The 15,707-nt window shown below is 36.4% G+C and overlaps 1 protein-coding gene across 1 annotated transcript in view; it reads left to right on the top strand.

The window, feature by feature from the left end:
- LUM (lumican) overlaps nucleotides 1-3,987 on the top strand; it is an 11,166-nt gene extending 7,179 nt beyond the window's left edge. The window contains exon 3 of the mRNA XM_010287429.1: nucleotides 2,940-3,987. Coding sequence (XP_010285731.1) covers nucleotides 2,940-3,094 — 155 coding nt within the window. The 3' untranslated portion in view covers nucleotides 3,095-3,987. The remainder of the gene's footprint in view (nucleotides 1-2,939) is intronic.
- Nucleotides 3,988-15,707: the final 11,720 nt, after the last annotated feature.

The raw sequence follows: 15,707 nt of genomic DNA, 5'->3' as shown, positions 1-15,707 counted from the left end.
AATTATTTATACCCCCCCCCCCCCCCCCGCCGATATTTCAAATATTCAGGTAGTTTGTCAGAATATCAGAATTTCTTATGGCAACAGACGTTTTTAGTAAGAAAATAATTGTTCAGATGCAAACCCAATTTTCACCCAATCCTTATTCTCTCAGTGTCTGGCAGGAATTCTGTGTTGGGAAAATATGAATGCCACACTAGTGGCAAAATTCCAGGTACACTGCCTCTGAACCTGAATGTTATAAATTCAGGAAGACATTTTAACACCTGCAACATTAATAAGTGTACTAAAGGAGGAAGCAAGCTACTGACATATTTTATGCAACAGTGCTCTAGTCTCACTGATTGTAGTTCCCATACAGATCATATAGGTAACAGTACAACAAATTCATTCACAAAATCCACTTTTTTTCTGCTAGTGGAGACTGCAGTTAGAAAACAAACATTTTTAATATACTTCTAACAACTGACAATTACATGAACTGTATAAAAATTTAATAGCTAAATGCAAACAGTGTGCACCAAATATCAGAGCCAAATCCCACTGAAGTCCGTGACAGAGTTCCTTGACTTCTGTAAGAACTAGATCTGCATCCATGTCCAAAGTGGTTTCAGTCTCATAAATGTCAGCACAGATGAGTATTTTGGTCACACAGATGAATTTCATGTCTTACATGCATGAAGTTTACATACTTTGAGTAGTTAAGCATCTACACAACTTGTATAAGCATACCTTGTTTTGCAATCAAATGTTAGTATTTATGCTCAAAAGTAACAATATGGGAGAAAAAAGTAAATTTAGAAAGTTTTTAAATGTCTGCCTTCAACAAAAATATACTTAACATGTCATTACTGAATGACAAGAAAATGGAAATTAAAATTCATGTTTATTTTAATCTTTACAAATTGCACCGAAACTATCTGCAGAAAACTGGACCTTAATAGTTAATAGTATAGCCTGTAGGCCAAGAAAATTAGTTCAAAGTCTCAGGAACTTATGTTTTCATTCAGCAAAATTCCACACAGTTCTAATCCTATAAACATGTCTCCGATTGTATGATCCTTACTCACAACAACCATCATTTCACTTCAGCTGGTACATTCTGAATCCAAAGAGTATCAGAATTGGTCTACAGTCTTAAAATTATACTATATCGCAATATGGATTGACCAATAAATGTGCCACTAAGGATGCATTTTCTCTCTCACGCTTCCAAAAGAAGGCTGCACAATATACAAAATCTAGGAAATAGTTTTGATTTGCTTTAATCAAATTGGTGATCAAGGTCTAACATTTGAAATATATTTTCTTAATCCCTACTCAAAACAACTTATTTTGTGAAAGATACACAAATCTTTACCCATTCTTCAATACCATATCCCTGTGTCCAAAAAATTACCTAAGCCCCCAGATAGGTACAGATGGGTGTACATTTATACTTAGTTTACACAAGCCATGTTTCATCAATGATAGCAGATTATTGTAATGCCAGTTCTGAAAGATTGTAATGCCAGTTCTGAAAGAATCCAATTGAAGTTAAAGTGGAGGTATGAAAGACACTTCCCCCACTTCCTGTCGTACTACAACATGATGTAGGTCATCACATTTTCTTAGGTGAGTTAAGTAGTCATGCAGAAGAGATAAATAAGGTGCTGTTTTTAAAATTCCACGAATGACCTATGATTGGTAGATAAAATGTCATCCGATTTTGCGAACACAACTTTGATTTCTCAGAAGTTATGAGAGCTAGTCCTTTGCAACATAGAAGCAAGTGAAGAGGTGAAATTTGTCTGCATACTGGTAAATGGGTTCATTGAAGGAGTCCCTTTAAAATATTTTCTTTGTGAATTCAATTGATATCAAAGAAGAACAAGCCTCTCAGACTGCTTCTTTGGTAGGGATGGAGCTTTTCAATAGACTAATCCTCTGTCTGAGTCAAAGGAAACACAGGCGAGAATGAAAGACCATCTTTGCAGAATTACACAATAGGGTTTGCAGGGGACATCAGGTTTATTCACATACATTCATCCTTAAGGATAGATCTTCTCTTCATGACAGAGGTGTGTAATGTGTGTATGTGTGTGCTTACGTATACTGAGCACAGAATTTCTCTCCTTCATGTAGTTTCTAGCTTACACTTAATACTGCTTATAAGATACAAGACATAGTTTTCCATTCAAGACCTGTCTGGTGTTATGTGAACCAAATAATACTTCAACTGAATAGAGGCCATATATATCATGATATATAAATTACAATAAATACAAATATTTCTATAAATATTTTCTACATTTATACTCACCTTCTAACCTTGCTGTTCTGGAAAGGTTCAACTATACAATTTAAACATAAAAATCCTCCCCAGCCCCATCCTCAAATTTTATTTTTAAACTAGTAAATCAAAATGACACATCCAAATTAATATTTGACACAGACACCCACTGGACTGCCTGTTCTTAAGGGTAAGGTCATATCATGGTTTCAGTTTCTCCAGACACTTTTTACTTCCTTCAATATCTTATACAGCACTGTTTTACCCTTCCATCATAATGTACCCAGCATGACTGATTCTTCCTTCTGCATCTCCAGTTTTAATGGAGATTCAATTTTTCTTTTTTTTTCCTAAATGCCAGATTATACCTCTGCGTAAAATCTGTAGTCTTAAAAATCAAATGGGTGCTGGCAGCACATAGCGCTTGAAAAACTAAGTCCTGAAATTCTGAACCTTTCATAACTAATGGAAAGAATCTCTCCTAACACAAGCCCCTCAAGTTCCAGTAAACTCATGGGGAATTACGTCAGTGGACATGTAAAATACTGAAAAAAGTAGAATAAGGTCACAATTTCCAAATAAAATTTAAAAAGTAGGTAAATAATGGTGTTGTCCTATTTGTCCTTATTATTCATGCTTTCTCTTATTCACGTTCCCTTCGTTTCAGAGTTCCCATTGAGCAGCTTCTGTAAGGTTGTTGGGCCAATGACCTATTCCAAGATCACACATTTGCGCCTGGATGGAAACAATCTGACTCGGGCTGACTTGCCACAGGAGATGTACAACTGCCTTCGGGTGGCTGCTGAGGTTTCACTGGAGTGAGATACCTGGGAGCATCCATTTCCCTTCTAGGGGCAGTAACTACAGGAATTACATCATGATAGCTCTTTAAAATTAGGGTATGCCTTAAAAAAAGTGTCAATCTGCGTATTATCCAGTCTGTTTGTTAATATTTAGCATGCACTTGGCAGCCTTAAGGTAATGTGTGCATATTTTTACAAACGGTTGTATTTAGAAAGCACAAGAATGACCAAATGTGGTGCAAAATATGCCTTCATCCGGCTAGGTAAGTTGATGAAATCGTTCAACTTCCTTGAAATCTATGTCCATGCATGCAATACATGCAAGCTGGTACCAGATTTACATGGAAGTCAGGTGGGTTTCATCAGAGTGCTGAGCAGTATAGACTAGTGTGTGTAAATACAAGATTCCTCTCCAACCAATCCAGCTTTTTTAATTATTCATGTCTTTTTCGTACTGTTATCAATTACAAAGGAAAAAGAATGATTTAACAATCTAAAACCAATTTAAAATTTCTGAAAATAAGTTTTCAGAGTCCATGACATTATTAAATAAATGGAATATGTGAAAGATAACAGGGAAACAAACATTTTTCAGGTTAAAAAATTGTTTACTTTTTTTTGGTCATACTTTCATTTAAACTTTCATAGTAAGATTTTTTATCCATTGCTGGTATAATTGTTATTTCAAAATAAGTCATATATACAAGTATTTTTATTCAATTACTTGCATGCTATTTTAACCAGATTGTAGAAAATAAAACATAGCAAATAGTATTTTTGTGTCCATATCATTGTCAACTATGTTTCAGTCTTTTATAAATTGAAAAAAAAAATTCAGGTTAAGACAAGATAATCTAAGCTATTCTATTATTATTAAAATTTATTGTAAGGTTAAATAAATTGTTTTCTCTACTTTGAAGTTTCCATATGTTTATAAATATACAATTTAACATACTCCACTGCACTTGTGTTGGCCATTAAGCCGATGCCTCCTGGAGTTTGCAGTACGGGAGTCACAGTACCATGAAATAGTGTAAATTAATTTCTCGGTATATATGTGAAAGATAACAGGGAAACAAACATTTTTCAGGTTAAAAAATTGTTTACTTTTTTTTGGTCATACTTTCATTTAAACTTTCATAGTAAGATTTTTTATCCATTGCTGGTATAATTGTTATTTCAAAATAAGTCATATATACAAGTATTTTTATTCAATTACTTGCATGCTATTTTAACCAGATTGTAGAAAATAAAACATAGCAAATAGTATTTTTGTGTCCATATCATTGTCAACTATGTTTCAGTCTTTTATAAATTGAAAAAAAAAATTCAGGTTAAGACAAGATAATCTAAGCTATTCTATTATTATTAAAATTTATTGTAAGGTTAAATAAATTGTTTTCTCTACTTTGAAGTTTCCATATGTTTATAAATATACAATTTAACATACTCCACTGCACTTGTGTTGGCCATTAAGCCGATGCCTCCTGGAGTTTGCAGTACGGGAGTCACAGTACCATGAAATAGTGTAAATTAATTTCTCGGTATTCTCAAAAGAACAATGAAAACTCTCAGAAGCCACAGGCAACGAGTAAAATGCAGCTTTAGCTACTCATGATAGAGAGATGGTAGATATTCTATATGGGAATGAATAGTCCAAATATTGTCAGCGTCCTGGAACACACACTAAAATATATGTGTTAGGAACTGAGAGACATAAATGGCTTGCTTGCAAACACAGATCATCCCATGGGTACTATTTGCCTTTTAACTACTAGATTATTAAACACTCACACAGAAACTCCTCCAGTTTCTATAGCAAAAACAGAAACTATCACCTCTAAAAAAAAAAAAAAACCAACAAGAAACGACACCAAACCATTTTGTCTGTACATTGCCAATTCCACATGTTCAGAATCAATACGGAATTCACAAACAAACCAGGGACTAAAACAAAAGCAGAGATGCAGGAGACAATAGAAATATTTCTCTCCTCATTTTTGTAATTTTGGAATTCATAAGTGTTATTGCTTTTTTTACACACATACAGGAAAGTTTAAAAGTAATCTTTGTTAAAAGTAAGCTAGAATTTTCATAGAAGAATAAAGTTTAAAACTGGGGTTTTCTGAACACATCAGAGTGGGAATCACTACAGAATATCACCTAGGTATTGTAACATAGGAGATGAAGAAAGAATTGCATGCAAAAAACCCCAAAGAACAGAAAAAGGTATGAGAAATAGCATTCAAATGTTTCCAGAGAGATTTTAACACAACAGTCCCCTTCACAGAAAAATATGCTAGACACTAAGGGGCACAAACTGATATTGATATATGTCAACACATAGCTGTGATCTAGCAAACAGGACAGAAATGTATTCTTCTTTTCAGATGTTTCAGCAAACCAGTTATCTTTATGCAAAATAAAAGTGTGAACACTGAGATTGAGAACAGTCAAGCTCAGGATAGATTAAAAATAGTATAGATAGATTAAAAATCTGTTGTTGAGGGTATTTTCTACATATTCATATGTTGTAAATAACGCATCCACAGACGTTCACAAGGTATTTTGAAGTTCGGTTCAAGAGATACAGTAGAAGGAAGCCCTCTGTCAAAATAGCAATAAGCACCAATGATCTCTCTCAGAAACTGGGGAATATTCACCTTGCAATGAGCACATGGACAAGAGAAAATAGCATTTGGTAGTACATTTGTATCTTGAACGCCTCTTTCCTGTGGTTCATACATTCCCAGTTACTTGGGGAGAGATAACATTGTCCAGCTTGCTCTTCACGTTATCTGTGAAAAATTTAGAACATGAGGTCCTTTTGCTAGAAGAGAAATGGGACACTGTACCCCTTTGCTTTCGTAACGTGAGATGCAGAAGCACAGGTTTCTGCTTCTGCATTAATGTATTGGTATAAATCACTATAAAGACTGTTTAAGTTCACAATCTCTTACACATCTTACAGAAACAAATAGGCAAAAAAATACATGTACGTTAGTTCTTAGTTTATGAAAGCTACATTAATTGTTTTCTAGGCACTAGGCAGAAATGTACGTGTTTGGGAATACTTAACAGAGTTAGAGCCTTGGAAACTGAGTCACCATATCTTGCAATTTCTGCCCTTCCTGGAAGGGAAGGTGATGCATCTTGGTTATAAAACCCTCAGCATTCTGGATACTGAAAAACATGAAAATTCCTGCTCCCTCCTAACCTGATCATATTATAAAATACTTATGTGCATAGGTGTAAACATGTTACTTAAAAGTAGGCAGACATGAACGGATAATAACAGAGCTGCACTAGCATGGAGACAGCCTAGTGGGTATAGTTTAGCTATACAATTTACTTACAATATGTGTGCCTCCTTCTTTCAGGTCAAAATGAGTAAGTTTGTCATGACACTCTCATATGAAGTTTCACATGGAAGAATTTTTAAAAATCAAGATCTTTTGGAAACATGGATTTGAAAGCAGACGTAAAAAGGAAAGTTTGCTACTAATGCCATGAAAAGCAGTATTACAACAACAACATACAAAATCAACAACCACTTTACCCATGAAATTTCAGCAACTGGCCTGCAAGTATGTTGCAGAGCCATTCACAAAGACAGAGTCACCTTTTAAATAAAGGAGTATTGTCTGATTTAAAAGACATTTTTCATATTAGATTAAATTACTGAAGTTCCCTAGAAGGAACGGGCAGTGACTCATGTGAATTTCTGGACATACACTGGAAGCATAAATCCTACATGATCCCCTACTCCTTTATAGAGTCCGGCATAGTCAAATGGATTAAGAAAAGAGTGTGCAGTGATTGATTACAGCTGTTCTAGTGCAAGGAACCTGGCAGGGTACCGTCCCTACTCACAAACCTTCAGGTTTACTGAAAGGGAATAAATAGGTAGTTGCTTAGCATGAGCCAAAGTATTTTGAAAACTGGGAACAAGAAGGTAAAACATCATTAAGAAAGGAAGTCTGAATTGTTAGACATATAGCTGCAAGAAGCATAGACTGAAGACTGTGAGGTTATAAAGCAAAATTAAGTTTAGAGGAGATCCACTAAGATGGAAAGCTGCAAAGAGAACTTCCCTCAGCCTTCTCCTTTACAGACTATGCCAAGTCACTTCCCTTAGACTCTCTGAATATACCATATGCCTCAGGCCCATGATTTGTTTCAGTCCTCCACTGCCTAAAAGAACACTATTAGGGAAAAAGGGGCCAGATTCAAGGGTGCACAAATGAAAAGACAAGAAGGCAAAGGAAAAGTTCCAAAAAGAGAAATTCAGGTTGAACATACAAAGAAATTCTTCCCAGTGAGCGTGTAAAGCACTGACAGAGATTGTCCAAGGAGGCTGCTGACTCTCCATCCTTGGAGATTTTCAGAACTTGCATGGGCAATGCCCTAAGGAACTGACCTGGCTTTGAAGTTAGCTTTATTTTTGGAAGGATTTTGAACTAAACGACCTTCAGATGTTCCTTCAAACTTATTTATAATTTCTGTGAATCTGTGGTTCTAAGAATACTAGTAACCAATGGGGGACAATATCAATTTTAATAACCAGCTCTATAGCTGAAGAGTTTTGCATTAAATTCATCTGGAAAATTTATCGTTTCAGGTTCCAGTCCATAATTCAGACTCCCATGATACTCACAAAATCATAACTCAGCTAACATTTTGATACAGATTCCATAGGTAAAAACTGTGGAAACTTTCCTTCAATGCCCAGATGTCTGCAGCTGGCTTATGCAAATCTGCTCCCATTTTGACATTTGTGAGCTACTGAGTGCTGGCAGTGAAGTCAGAGATCCATCCCATCTAACTCTCCCATGTGGGACAGCACTGGCAAATATGCTTAGATGTCTACACAAAATAAGGGGAAAAGTCTATGAGCTACCATCCCAGTAGACAGAGTGCTTGCTCACGGAGGACATTTTGTTCTGAAATTTTTTTTGAGTTCAGATATTGGATAGAAGTCTCTCAGTTTGTAAGGAAATAACTTAATTGGCAGGCTATATAGCTTTCATGGATAAATATATCTTAAATATTTTCTACTTAGTGTAAACAGTTCAACATTAGTTAGCACAGAGAAAGAAAAGGAGTGCTAACACTGAGCTTCAGGACACTCACTTTGAATGTAGGAATGTGAAGTTCAAGTGCCTTGGCAAATGATACCTTCATTTGCAAGGCAAAACAGCCTTAAAAGAAGAGGCTGAAGCACTTTTAATCACACTATACTCTGCAGCTTCTGAGATAAAGTTATGGTTGTGGGCTAGACAGGAGATAGTTGTGCCCATATCTCCACATGCTGGAACCACAAGAAGGTTCTGACGGGTCCTCTCGAAGAGGTGACCTACTTGAATGAGTTCAGAGGTGAGACTGAATTGCTCAAGGCTGTGAGCTGAATCACTGAATCACATAAACACTTTGCCCTGAAGATTTCAGTTTGGATACTTTAGGTTGTCCTCAGTTTAATAGGTTTTGTGGACCCTTAAGGTTCTAGGTGGATTTTTTTTGTCTGCATCTATATCCCTCCATCAATGTATATGAAAGGATAGGCATATAATAAGGAGCTCAGTGCATAAGGATTTCAGTGGGCAGCGGCATACCTGAAAAATTATGTATTGTTACTCTTTGGTGTTATAAACCATGATACTTTGTGAGTGTAACCTCTTCTACATATTTTTTCGAGGGAGTTATCTTTCTTTCCAGAATTTGAAATCTTAATATGCAGATCAGAAAACACACCATTTATAACAAGTCTTGATTACCTGAATAACTATTATTAAAGTATAATCCCCATATGCAGTATATCTGTGGTACAGCATACCCTTTTATTCTGAAATTGTTAAAGAAAAACAGGAAAAAAAGGACTTAATTGGAAGGCAATGAAGAAATGAGGCAAATATATGAAAGGAGAAATGTTATTTATAGTCCAGATGACAGTGTGGAAGCACAGGGATTTGATCAAATGCACCTGACTTCTGAATAAGAGGAAAGTTTTATTTTGGAAAAAGTACTATTGTTCTGGCAAAAGAGGGCAAATCAAACCCATCTCACAAGGAAAGATATAAACGATCATGGAGTTCTTTATTCCCTCCAAGGAAACAATCTTCTGTGACATTTTGAACAACAGCATCTAAATCCATTGCTATGAAATTTTTAAAAATATTTTTACATTTTCATGAAAAAATCCCTCATTTTTTAAAATGGTTTACAAGTGCTGCCTATACCTTCTGTCAGATCTGGCTGTAACAGTTAAACCACCATAAGATCATTCTGATTAGCATATAGGCCATGATTTTATAGTTGCAGAGATATGCCTACTACAGTATCACAGCAGGGGAGGTGGGAAAAATCACCCATATGTTTTCTCAGAATCAGACCCTGCAAGTGGTTCTTTTTTTTTTGTTCCCCAAGGGACAAGCATGAATGTTGGTGAGAGAAAGCCAACCAAGTCTGGGATACCAATGTGAATTGTAGCACATTTCTTTGCCAGAAAATATAAGTAGCTGCTTAATAATACAGAATTTGCTGACTTTAGGCTTCTAGCCTTCATCAGACATGCAAAACCTCACACACCTCATATCTCTTGAGGAGCTGCTTGCTAGGTCCACCTCTGGGCATAGCTGCGCTGCCTGCAAGGCAGGTAATACACGTTTTCTTAATAGATGGGTGGACTCCTTGCTGGGATTAATTGCACCAGCGCTCAGCAGAGCAAGATAATACTGTATCACTGACCTGGAGAGCTTCCAAGCCAGAAGCTCCATGCTAGTATGGAGGTTGCTCTCCCTGTTACCTTTCCTACTGCAGTTCAATCAGTTCTTTTATTGCTCAGCACAAGGGTTTATAGCTACGGCGGCGACTGAGTTAATACGTAGCCTTTGGACCTCCAAAGATAATGTGTTGTTAGTTTTAACTACACTGTGCAAAAGAGCATTTTTGTCTTTATCCCTTGTCTTCTACCATGAGGCAAAGCATACAAGAGAGCAGTGTTATCTGGTCAACCTGACTAGAGCATAAATTACAAAGACACTCTGGAATATATTGAATAATATCTGTAAAAATACATTTCTATTGAAGATAATGTTTTGATTGAAACATACATAAGACTCCAGATAGAAGTACTGGAAGTCTTTAGAAATTTCATACTTTATAAACCAATTTAATAATAAGCTGTCCTCAAGATAAACAAGGCCAAATGTTGTCTTTCAAAATCCCTGTTTTCATCAACTTTCCAGTATCTCATCCTGTGCATCTGCCATCCATTTTACTCTGTAGACTGGTTTCCAAACTAGATAAACAAATGTTCCCTGAACTTCACATTTAGACTTCATCATTACGACCATTTTGCTAGTTCTCAAAATCATGTGCGCATTGATTTCAAGAAGAATTTGTGATTCCATGTGTCAAAATTAGATGTTTTTATTCAGGATCCTAAGTCTGGATAAGAAAAATCATCCCCTGCAGTATTTTCATTCCCACCTTAGATTCAAAAGGGTGACAGGTATGTTGTTCCTAATGAAAACCATAGCCTTGAGATGAGTTGTATATTACAAACAGAATGCAGAAAGAAACTAAGCATTTGCTTCTGGGACTCACTGTGATGAGTGGGGAATCATCTAAGATAAGAGTAGGAATGCTGGAGCATAATCCTGATTGTTTTGGGCCCCTGGAGTGCTGTACGGTGCTTGGATAGCAATAGATGCTTGAATTCTCCCTGGAGCTGGGTTCCAGAGCTGTCTTCAAAAAAAGGTGGTGTCAGTTGGCACCAAAGTCCTGGGTGTTGAGGACTTTCATCTATAGTATAAAAACTTAGTTTCAATGTGTTCCATCTGAAAGGATAATTAGTGACTGGAATATTCATGGTGAGTGAATTCTAGCTTCAAGTCAGGCCTCTGGAAGAAAACTTGAGTGCTTTGGGAAATGTTAACTCTCAAAAATTATGACCAACATGACTGTTTAAGAAAAAAAATCACATATTCTAAGGTTTAATTTCAGTATTTCCCAAGAACATCTACATTAAAAATTAAACCAAAAAAATACTACAATTAATGTAAAATAAAATAAGGGCCGAGTTTTCATATAGCTTATGCCATTTGGCTTTTCTTTTTAAATATTAAAAAAGCACCTGAACCTTGAATTTCTCATCTGGCAAGATTGCTATAGCAGAGCTTTATTATAGGGGGACTGAAATATTTTTTTCATTAAGTTCTGGGAGTACTTTTTAATGAAACCCTTGCTGTTTATTTTAGAGGACAGATCTTTCTATAAGTCTAAGCTTTTTGGAATTCATCATCCTATTGTGGGAATCTAAAATGAAGATTAGTTTGAATATTGTTTGACTTCTTTAACCACAGAACAAAATAAGAGAACAAAAGTAACACTAACACCGCAACGTCTGTTTGCACTGTCTTTATGCTATCTTAGATTATTTAATGCATGATGGTTTATTTTTCAAAACTGCAGATTTACAGAATACACATCAGATGACTTATTTATGTTTTAATTTACCATTAGTTGCCTGGAAAATATTAATCATCTAAATAGCTACATGCAGTCCCATGAACTCAGTGTATGTGTGTAATTGATAAATGCATGTTAGATATCTAAGATACATTTGCCACATATGGTTGTACATCTAGCATTTTAAAAATATGGGTAGGATAGATTTATTTCAGTGTTGAAATTGTTAAAAGCATGAAAACAAATTAAGGTAAGAGATTGACAGCCACATTTACATAGTAGGTAAACTAAACCTCACTAGCCAAGATAAATACCAGATCTTGGCATTGTGTCACGGAACCTTTATGGTGTCACTGTGGTAAAGAGCTCAAAATAGAGAGAGAAAGGGAACAGACAGCCAAAAAAATCCTTAATGAAGCATATTCAGGAGAGCACTATATTTCCCATAAAAACTGAGCCCTTTTCCATAGTTACTCAGTTCTGAAACGTGTTGCTCTGCAAGGATGTCTTTAAGTTGAGCTACTCAGTTCTCACTGTGGTTTTCACAAGGGAGTGAAGGTGTGCAGAAAGTAAACTACTAGAATTGTTTCTGGAGTTTTAGAATAGGATCTAATTTTCCTAAATCCTATATAAACAAGGGGTCATGTGACATTTACATTTCACAACTTAAGCCAGCCCAACTATTTTCCAGCGTTGCTTTAAACAACATCTCTTAATCTAACCTGAAAGCTCCTCAGGTAAACTCCCTATGCTTTAGCTGCCTGCATATGCATGGAAATGTCTATTTAAATGGGAGATGCAGTTTCTCCCACTGAGAGGTCTAGGCAGGCTTCTAGGAGAGGTGCAGAGCTCCTGCTCCTACGTCTGTTTTGTTTTTGTTTTTTCACCAGGAATGATGTAGAGTAAAACGTGTCCCTAGGAGCAGGGTCTGGAACATCTGTGCTGGCCCCTTTGATCTGTCTGCCTTGTCCCTTGGGCTGGCCTGAAGGGCTCACTCATCTGCTTTATTTTAGACTCTTTGGTCTTGCCGACCCTTTGTAGCTCCTTTTTAAAAGGAGTAGAAGTTATTACTAATTGGGATATATCACTGTCTGATGATCGGGGAACTGTTTGGAAATAGAAGTTTTGCCTTTCTGAGTAAAACTCAGAGCTTCCTACTCTCTATTTCAAGCAGCAATGCAAAAAAAGAGAGAGATCACCACTACATGCTGATTTTCAGAAGTGAAACAGGCAGACTGAACCCTGAGTAAATGTAAACACCTGCCTATAAGTGGTCTGCATGGCTGTCTGGAGCTACCAGAGCATATGGTGAAGGGCACATAAACTGGACTCAGTCTCTTCTTCAGGTTTTGAAGCATCACCTTTTCTCTAGTCATCATGAAGGGAATTTAAGAGCACATTTCAGATAAACTGATCGTCCTTTGAGCAAGACACCTAGCATTTAATAAAGTAGTACACAAATTAGGCGCATCGGATTGCAGCCTTTGCTAAATGGAGAAATCCACATGGCCAGTGAATTAGCTGTTTGCAGTATGCTCCTGGGTTTGCTGGTGGTGAACTATACACATGCTTGATGTTTAACAGACCTTGATTCATATTAAATCTGAGACATATGGCAGCCATTACTGAAGGAAAGCAATGCATTTTTTCACTGTCAGCAACTTTGATGCTGAAAAAGAACAACAGCTCTTACAGCACTCCCAGTTGTCCGTATCTCCTCCCAATGGGTCTTTCTAGTCTATCTTTTTAGCCATTCTAGACTTTCTCCAGCTTGTGGGCTGTTCTAGTCTCAAGCATACACATCACTCTGCTCAAGGAGACATTACCACCCTCTGCGGTTGATGGTGCTCCTCACTTTTTGATTTTTTAATTTATAGATTCTCTTATTACATTGATTAACAATGTGGATTGCCAGGAGACATATGGAGCAAACATCCTGTAATAGCTTGAGCCTTCTTCCTCAGACTAGACTAGTCCCAACAGTATCTTTTAAAAGGTCTCAAAAATTCACAGAGTGGGCACGCACAGTATTTTTATTGTAATATTTTTTACACTTCCTTTTATTGTCAGGCAAATACCTTGCATGAGGTTACTTTTTGGGAGACTGTTCATGATCTCAGGAGCAGTTTGTGTTTCACTGATATTTGCCTTTGATTGCTCAACTTCACAAGTTAAAAATTACTTCATTAACACAAAATTCTTAGCCCCCTCTTACTGAATATGAGGCCCTAGAAAGTGTCTCAGGTTGGATACTCAAAACAAAAAGCCTCCCAAACCATTAGTCATTTTTAAAAATCTTGGCAGTTGTCTTTTATTAGCCTGTAAAAATTTATCACCATATATTGCACCCTTTAAATAATAAATAGTGACATCAGATGATGGAGGACTGAACAAAACAAATGCATGACTGAGAATATGTGTGTAAACTTGAAGGTTTCATGGAAAGCAGGTCTTTCTGCAGAGTCTGCTTGGGCACCCAAGCAGACACTTGTTCCTGCAGAGATCTCCCCAAAATTTTTGAGTGCATGTGAGAATACATATTACAGTCATCACACTCGTTCTTCCTGATTTTGAGGACGTGTCTTGTCATTTTTTTCTGCTCTTCGTTTGCATTAGAAGAAATGAAAAATCATGTTATTCAGAAAGTCTTAGCAACTGTTTTTGCTGTTTTCTTCTCCTAGTGAAGAACTGTTTCTTTGAATGTCATGGCAGTGTATGTATTTGAAAAATATCAAATACCTGACCTCCAAACCCACAAAGGGCAGACTGTGATGTGCCTCTCCCTTGCTGAACAGTAATTCATACAAATAGACCCACTGCCTGTAAGAAGGTAGCCAGCAAGTCCCTCTGCCAGTGACTTCTGTGATAACATAATGAACATCTGTACATGATTAGCAGGTTAAAGGGAAAATTCAGACCCCCATGAAGCATAAGTTAAATCAATCTTTCCTTTTTTGTTAAATGTGCAACATCTGGCAACTCGCATTTAAGTGTGTCACAACAGAAATCTGCCACCAGAACCCACCATTTTAAGCCCTTGAGTATAACACTCATGAAGGTCTTAGCTCGTTCTTTAATGGCGAACAGACCTCAGTGCCTCCATATCCTCTCCACACACCCTGTGAAGATTTGGCACAAATGCAAACCAGTTTTACGTTTCACTGCCTGGCTTTTACAAGAATCATAGACGCGCTTTTCACGGTGAAGCCTCCGTAAATCACTCACAACTGAACACACAACTGTCTTAACCATCATAGAGCGGTGCCTCTGCCTCTCCCCACCTCTCTTCCGTGGACTCCAGCTGACAAACCTCCTCCTCATTAATGTGTGGTACCATGTCTGCTGGGGGAGGTCAAAGGAAATGTTTTAAGGCCTAGATGTCCAAAGTGACACTCATAATGAGAAGGTTAATACATTACATCTAATTTTTGTGCTTATAATTAGTACATCTGCTTAAAGCTAGAACCTGTATTTGTAGGTGTAAATGTAAATTAATTTCATCTAGTTTAAACTTTTGAAATATTCAGCTTAGTATGCATGAAGGAATCACTTTTATACCTGGCTTAATAAGCAAGTCCTCATAATCGCTAGGAGTTGTTGAATTGTCTGGAGTTCTAGCAGAGTGAAACACTTAAGCACTTGATTTATTTCTAAGTACATACTTAAGCCATGTAAAATTACTGGTAGTAAGGATGTATTTTTTCCTAAACAAAAAACAAGGTGGTACAAAGATATACTTCTGAAAAAAAATTTATGACATTTATTTAACATTAACCTTGCTGAAGTCAGTGGAAGCTGCCCATGTACTAAAGGATTGCTTTCCTTTTTTTGATTACTTATCTTTTTGTCTACTCTACTTCTAAACTTCTTTTGAGACATTCTTAGTTTAGGAAGCAAAGTATTAAACATATGAAATAAGTTGTAAGAGTTTTTATTGTCAAAATAAATTAGATGAAGCTCAATTAAAATAATTGTATAAATGAATTTTAAAACTCATAAAAGGTACCAGGATATATTTTATATTTTCAGCATTTTTCATTAACATTTTCCTTAAAATACTTGTGCCATTGTTCTGGCTTTGAACGTGGCTAGTTTTCCTGGTATTAAGTTGTTACTTTAAGTTTGGACTGAAAAAGAAAACAAAAATCCTCCAAAATACTTAA

The sequence above is a fragment of the Phaethon lepturus genome, unplaced genomic scaffold (genome assembly GCF_000687285.1).
Source record: "Phaethon lepturus isolate BGI_N335 unplaced genomic scaffold, ASM68728v1 scaffold10165, whole genome shotgun sequence".
Taxonomy (NCBI): domain Eukaryota; kingdom Metazoa; phylum Chordata; class Aves; order Phaethontiformes; family Phaethontidae; genus Phaethon; species Phaethon lepturus.
Note: the sequence above shows the minus strand (reverse complement) of the source record. Positions and strands in the feature narration are given on the sequence as shown.